This window comes from Montipora foliosa, chromosome 3, assembly GCF_036669935.1.
Source record: "Montipora foliosa isolate CH-2021 chromosome 3, ASM3666993v2, whole genome shotgun sequence".
In the NCBI taxonomy this organism is placed as follows: domain Eukaryota; kingdom Metazoa; phylum Cnidaria; class Anthozoa; order Scleractinia; family Acroporidae; genus Montipora; species Montipora foliosa.
In genome coordinates, this window is record NC_090871.1 from 47616794 (window position 1) to 47623785 (window position 6992).

The 6992-nt window shown below is 40.5% G+C and overlaps 1 protein-coding gene across 1 annotated transcript in view; it reads left to right on the top strand.

Moving 5' to 3' along the window:
* The window catches only part of LOC137994922 (uncharacterized), a 7394-nt gene extending 1523 nt beyond the window's left edge, over window positions 1-5871 (top strand). The window contains exons 2-3 of the mRNA XM_068840499.1: window positions 1612-1812; window positions 3870-5871. Of these exons, the coding sequence (XP_068696600.1) occupies window positions 1612-1812; window positions 3870-4102 (434 nt within the window). The 3' untranslated portion in view covers window positions 4103-5871. The remainder of the gene's footprint in view (window positions 1-1611; window positions 1813-3869) is intronic.
* The last annotated feature ends 1121 nt before the right edge of the window (window positions 5872-6992 follow it).

Consider the following 6992-nt stretch of genomic DNA (forward strand, 5'->3'; position numbering starts at 1 on the left):
TTGAGCTCTCGCTTGGTAGGGTGAATGAAGCTCAATCTGACGGTCGTAGGTTTGGGCTTGTTCAACTTGGAATTTTCAGTCTTAGTATTTGCAAATGTTTTATTGAATGCAGTTGAAAGCAATGATGTTGACAAATACTTCTGTTAGAACCCCACTGCCACGTGCACGACAGTCACTGAAATACTAAGCCAGTCCACCGATTGAGTTGACTAAACTTAACTTTTCAAAACCTGGGATACAACTGGCTAACTCTTGAAGTCTATTAAAGAGAGAATATGATTCTGCTAACCGGAAGTTATCTAGGAGATGTAGGCCTATATCCAGATACACACATCCTATTTCAACGCTATCTTATTTATGTTATGAGAATTGAACCATACCGAGTTTTGACCGTCACTTATTTTTTTCGTATTACAGTTTCAGTTTCGTGCCGATTGCATCACCCCGAGTCTTTTGATTGTTCAGTGCAGGGGAAATGAATAAAAACGAAGTCGTGTTTGTATTGAAGTGGACGCTGAGTACTGATCGCGATCAATTTTTCAGTTATCAAAGTACATCACTATGAGTATCTAGATCGATTCAAGACAGAACTGACAGAACTTAAAATTCTAATTAACGATTCAACCCAAATTTCCTTCAAGTCAACCATGCGACATTTCATTTTCATTTTCTCTTGACAGCAACTATCTCAAACTGAAAATGGAGATTACCTTTAGTTTTGAATCAATGCAAATAAATCACTGTGTTTTCTTGAAATAAGCTAGATTATTGCTGTCGCATTTGAAAATGCTTGACAACAATTAAACTGGTGCCTTAAATTGGATAAAAAAAGTGAATGATTTTATGCTTAACAAAATGTCTTTTCTGGCTCTTGAAACAGTTTTAATTTAGTCATTTGTTTATTCTTTCTACTATTGCTTTATCAACAGATCTATGCAGTTTTAGGGGCACCTTTAAAACAGTTTCTGGAAAGAGTTAACATAATTTATTTTTATCTTTGCAATCATGTTTGAGTGAACTGTTAACTGAAACTTTCCTATCGCCGGCGACAACAATTTATCTTTTTCTGATTTACTCAATTCAATTACACAGATCGTCCAAAAAAATATTAATATTTGAACAAACACAAACGGTGATAACGTCATAATTAGGTCACTTGATACAGAAAGACTCGGATTTCGTGTTTAAAGTAAACTGCATGAAATAAAATATAAAAACCTATAAATGATCAGAAAGTTATAGAAATTTCTCATTATTTGAATTAAACTTTTTTAAAATAAAAATCATTCATTTTCTTAACAATGATAATTGTACAATTGCCTTCTTACACCTCGTAGTACCTCTGGAATTCCAAAAAACGCAGCTACATTCAAATTTGGATAATAAGGTCACCTTGCATTTTCGGATAAACAAAATCTGCTGGCGGATTGTGTGAAAATCGGCGTACGAGTTTCAAGCTAAGTCACTTAAGCTTTAAATCCGAACAGACTATTACCGCACGTAACCTTTTCATAAATACACCAAAAATGTAGAATCCACATTTTGAGATACAAGAAAATTTGACGTAGGATGCCGTTGAGATTTTTTCTTTAACTCTTCACTCGTTTTCAGATCTCTACTCGTATGAGAGGCGAGAGGCCCTGAGTGCAAAGAAGGCGTTTACTGAACTCATGGGTTCCAAATGCGAGGACGCTAACCTCGATAACGATCCAATGACAGGCGAGTATGGCATTGAAGAAGAAAAAGTCACTCTGTACCACAACGGAATTCCAGAAATGATTGGAAAAAAGACAGCCGAGAAATTATTTGAAGGTAAGCATGTGAAGAGCAATTCCCAAAGCAATGGTGGGCTTGTCATTACCTGGTTTAGTCACAGCAGGATACAGAAAAGGAGAATAGTGTAGTGAGGAGTTAAGTCATGTGTGGGTTCGAGAAATTGGTCGGAAGGGCAAGAGATGAAAAGGGAAAAAGTTATATTCGGGAGAGATATAATGCCATGTTTTTCATGGCTGGATGGAGCTTGATTTGACATTCAATGATAAATACTGATCAAGGAAAAGGTAAATTAGTTGTTCCTTTACAGCCTTCGTTGTTAGCTTGTTTTCCAATGAAAAAAAAGAACTTGTTTCCAGTGGTAGTGTTGTTACTCTCTCTCTTTTACCTCTCCCCACTCCCCCACCGTCCTGTTTTTACCTCGGCTCGGCCTTCGCGTGGCCGTTCTATCGAACGACTGAAATTCTCTAGCTTACCCGGACACAAATTTAACCACCTGGTCATGCAAGCTAGTTTTAAGATACTTTAAGGCAGTAAACTAAACATTGTTTAATTAAAAAGGGTCAATTGGGAGTCGTAAATGGTTTGAACCTAGGAGTCGTATCATAATTTATTGAATTACGATCGTCCGAGTGAGTGTAGTCCTGAGAAGTACTACACTCACCCGGTGCCTACAACCGATGCTAACAACTTCCCGCACCAACAAACTTAAACCAGTTATGACGTCGACTCCGATAATCTAACCCGAGCCTCATTGGTGGGAGGATAATTCTCTCACCACAGTGCCATCCATGCTCAGCAGCAGTACTGAGGGATGGCATACAACACACTGACCGACCTATTCTAATAACAATAACTGACCAACCTATTTTACCAACACTACATGCGCAGACAGCAGTCCTGACTCGATAGATCGAAGCGCACCAATCACTGTTTACCGTCTTTACAGCCAAAGACATCTAAGCTTAACGGAAAGTCTACCAAGAACATCGATCACTACTTAGTTGACCATCATCCATGACCACTGTTATTTCCTCGTATGCCTAGAAGTTGCCCTGCTTACACGAGGAGCGTGGTTCGTACATCTCCCTAATCCACTTCACCGATGACTGCTATAGCCATGGCGGGGGAAGGGGGGAGGGGAGGGAGTGGCAAAAACGTTATCTTTTGTAGCTCGTCGTTCTCGCACCGCCTCAAGTGCGCGATCAACTTCATGTGTTGCTTCTCGGCGAAGTAACTAATCACACCAACGACCAGAGTGAAATACCATATCTTCTGACAATACCGGCAAATCTCTTGACTGTGAGGATGACTTCCGCTTTGGTTGTCGAAACTTCACTCAATGTCATCTCAAACAGTCCTTCTTTGGATTACACTCACCAAGACGATCGTACTTCACCTTAATTTAAATTGGAAGTGTTAACGTTTAATTTGATACTTCCGATTAAAAGGCAATCGCCATTGCCGCCGAGACATAATGCGGCCTTCTGTGGAGAAAATTAACGAGTTATACCGTAGCTGTTTGGATAAGGAAATGCCATTATTAAGGAAACTTAGAACCAAAACCGGTTAAAGGAAAGTTCGGGCAGAAGATAGGCCACGTGTATCTACTTGATAATTGCCGCGGCTTTTGTGACACCGAGATATCATGAGCATTAGGATCCATGCATTTATTAAGCTAAATGTGTATGTTTGACATTGAAATCGCACGAATGCCTTCTGAAAAAAATGGTAGCCAAAGCAAGCGCTTTTGTGGTGGATCCAGAACCCTGGGGGAAATACAATTCGGTGTAAACAGGGTACACATTAACTGGAACACACATCCATGCCTCCTCATGGAGCAGAGAAAGTGTTTTTTTCAAGCTCTATGAGCACCCCTCATGGAACAGAGAGAGTTGTTTTTGACCACTTTTCCTGGTGGTTTCATGGAGCAGAGACTGTGTGAAAAGACGGAAAAAAATTGGAATTTTGTCGTGAAGTTATTCCCTGCAAGAACTGGAAAAGAAAGATTAAGAGGTAATAGGTGCTATTGGGAAACGCGCGTAAGAGAATCGTTTATACTCGGAAAGTCAGCAAAATTGGATCTTTTTTTTCAGGTTACAAAGGGGAACATTGGACAGAAAGTGATGGCTGGCATTACATCCATGCCTACAATGCTTTCAAAGAAATATTTCCTCGCATTTCTACGGGGAGTCCCCGAGATCCTTGGCGAATTGAGGACCCAGGAACAGACAGACAAGATACGACGAAGAATTCACGGGCAAAATGGGCAATAACAAACATTTTCAAGACTGGAGAGTCCCTTGATGTCAGAGAATCTAAAGTGTGAATCGTGAATAAATTCAAACAGTTTAAGGCGATGATTAAAGTGATTGATTTGGGAAATGAGCTTAAATGTTGTTAGTGCTGTGTTGTGTCTTCAACGAGGATAACGCCAGCGCCAGCTTAAGCCACGCGTCTACCGGATGACGAACCAGTTAAACAATGCGTGTTTTATCCTCTCCAGGAAGAAAAATGGAGGTCCGGCCGCCAAATACCACTTCCTATCTCTTATACACGCAGCATCGTCTTGGAGACAACGAGGAGGTTGACGTAGTGCTTTTGTTTGGGGACTCGGAGATACTCGGAAACCTCCGAGTGCTCCCTCGGGTTCTTTGCAATACTAGATCGTGAACTTACGACCATCCGAATCAGACTAACTAGTTCGGATGCTCTACTAAACTTTTAAAGGCCGTTACAGGCAAGCTATATCACGGGTGACCAGTAGTCGCTAGTGAGCTAAAGCGTGGTTTTCACTAGCGACGCAAGCACAAGCATACGAAGCTTATGCTAGTGAAAACGGACGTCGACGTAATCATCAAAGTCAACCACGGCAACCTCCATCTTGTTCAAATTTTCGGACGCAAGGAATCTGGAACGAGTGCTTTAATTGGCCAGACGCATAAAATTTCCTTGTGCATGCTTATGCTGCGTTTCGTTTTCAGACGACGCAAGCGAACTCAAGCATAAGTGCAATCACAAGAAAAATGAAAAACTTTGATCCTTATGCTTGTGCTTGCGTCAACCCCGTTTTCACGGTGAGATTAGCGCTCTTATGCCTGCGCATGTGCTTGCGACGCTAGTGAAAACAAGGCTTAAGTTTTCAAGTCTGCGTTCCAGTTTTGAACTTTGTTCTCGAGATTCCGAATTCCCATGGATATTTTCCTTGATATATCGAAAATAGTCAGTAGTGAACTTTTGTTTACTATAAAGTAAACGATGTTTGAGAACTATTTCAAGCGTTTGATGAATTATTGTTCAGTTATCGTGCATTTTTCGTAGTAACTTTCAAAAAAATCTTCAAGAGTCCGTTCGATCTCGGAAGCTCCAAAGAGGAATTTGAATGTTAATTTCAGTCTTGTGGATACCGGTCACGTGTGACATAGCGTGACTTTAAAACTTGGCTAAGGTAAAAATTTTTGGGCTATTCTGGTAGGATTAAAAAAGTTTTCGAGGTGAAGCATTTTCGCTATTGTAATAAAGGACTTGTTAGATGTTAAACAAAACAAAAAAGCAAGGTGACACGCTAACACCAGCCCGGTGTGGCCAACACATCACGCATGCCCACAACCATTTCACACGTTCAATTACTGAATTAGTAGCCATTGACAGCTGTCTTGGCCGTGCTGAGCTCACGACATTTCATGCATGTGGAGCTGCCACTTGAAGAGGTGTCTAAAACACCTGTCTGGTATGTTATTTACACCATGTTAATAAGATCCAGCTAGGCCAAAAACAGCTGTCCATGGCTGCTAATTTATCGGGTGAAATGGTTGTGCGCATGCGTGATCTGTTGGCCGCACAGGGTTGGTGTTAGCGTGGGCCACCTTGTTTTTTCGTTTTTAGATATTAACCTCGATGATCGGAAATACAGAGTTGTTCTTTTTAGACGACAAGAGAGGATGATGGGAGAGAACGCATGCACCATATACGGATCTCTTCCAATGAAATTTGTTTTTAATCTAAATTTAGCCTGTGGTTATGATGCTCGGCTATTTTAAGTAAGACACCTTGTTGGTTAGTTGTATACGAGAAAAATACTTGTGACTAATCATCGCCCACGGGTTATTTACACGCCTTTGCCAATGATACTTATTAAAATAACTGTATTTAACCGTTACTTCTGACGTAATTTCTGCTTTTTTTTTATACAATCATTGACTTCTAAACTGGATCAGTGCAGATTTGCCAGTGTCGCTCCCTTGTTTTGTTATTTTCGTTATTTTTGCTATAATTATTTTGGGTGTTTTTAATTTGTTACATTTGTGAAGGCCCTTTCCCTGCTCTCTTCCAGTGAGTTGTGATATTTGCCAGTGTCACTCCCTTGATTTGTTATTTTCATTATTTTTGCTATAATTGTTATTTTCGGTATGTTTTTTGCACAGTTGTTATATTTGTTATTCTTGCGATTGCGTGCATTTCTGGACATAAGTGCTGAACTGAGGATTTTGTTACCTTAAAAGAAATTGTGGACTTGACTTAACCGCCCATCGGCCATTGGTGAATCTGTTGTAAATCCTGTACACCCACGCGCTATATGAACTCAAAACGTGAGATCAGAACCTCAAGTAATTTAGGCAGCGTTTACACAAACGTGGTTTCATTTGTAACCGCATCGTTTTCGATGCGGTTACGCCTTCCGTTTACACGACACCGATCGAGACCGTTTGCGAAACCGGGTCGATTTGAAAACGCTGCCAAAAGTGGAGCGTTTCCAAAATGATACGGTTTCATCTCTCCCGTAAACATCGAAACCACATCGATTTGAATACGGCTACTATTTTGGCGCCAAATTTGCATCCTTGAATTCAAAATAGTGAATTTAGCACGTAGAACAGCGCTCGCTTATATCATCACGACTTGGATTTTCTGGCGAAAACGGTTCCGTGTAAACACTTCCAAACCTCATGGATTTTGACGCGGTTTCGAAGTCATGAAACTGTGTCGATGTGAAAGTGCGTTCGTGTAAACGCTGCCTTACTCAGCCGTTCACAACAGCACAGCTTGCGGCTTACATTACAAAAACAAAAGACCTTTATATGCTAAAAGACAGAAACTCTGAGGAGTACTCTATATACACGATAACTATTTAAAACTAAAATCAACTCGGTTTTAGACGGTTTCTTGAACAGAAGCTTTAAGGTAAACTCTAATTTCGTTGTGACACACCCCTCACCCTC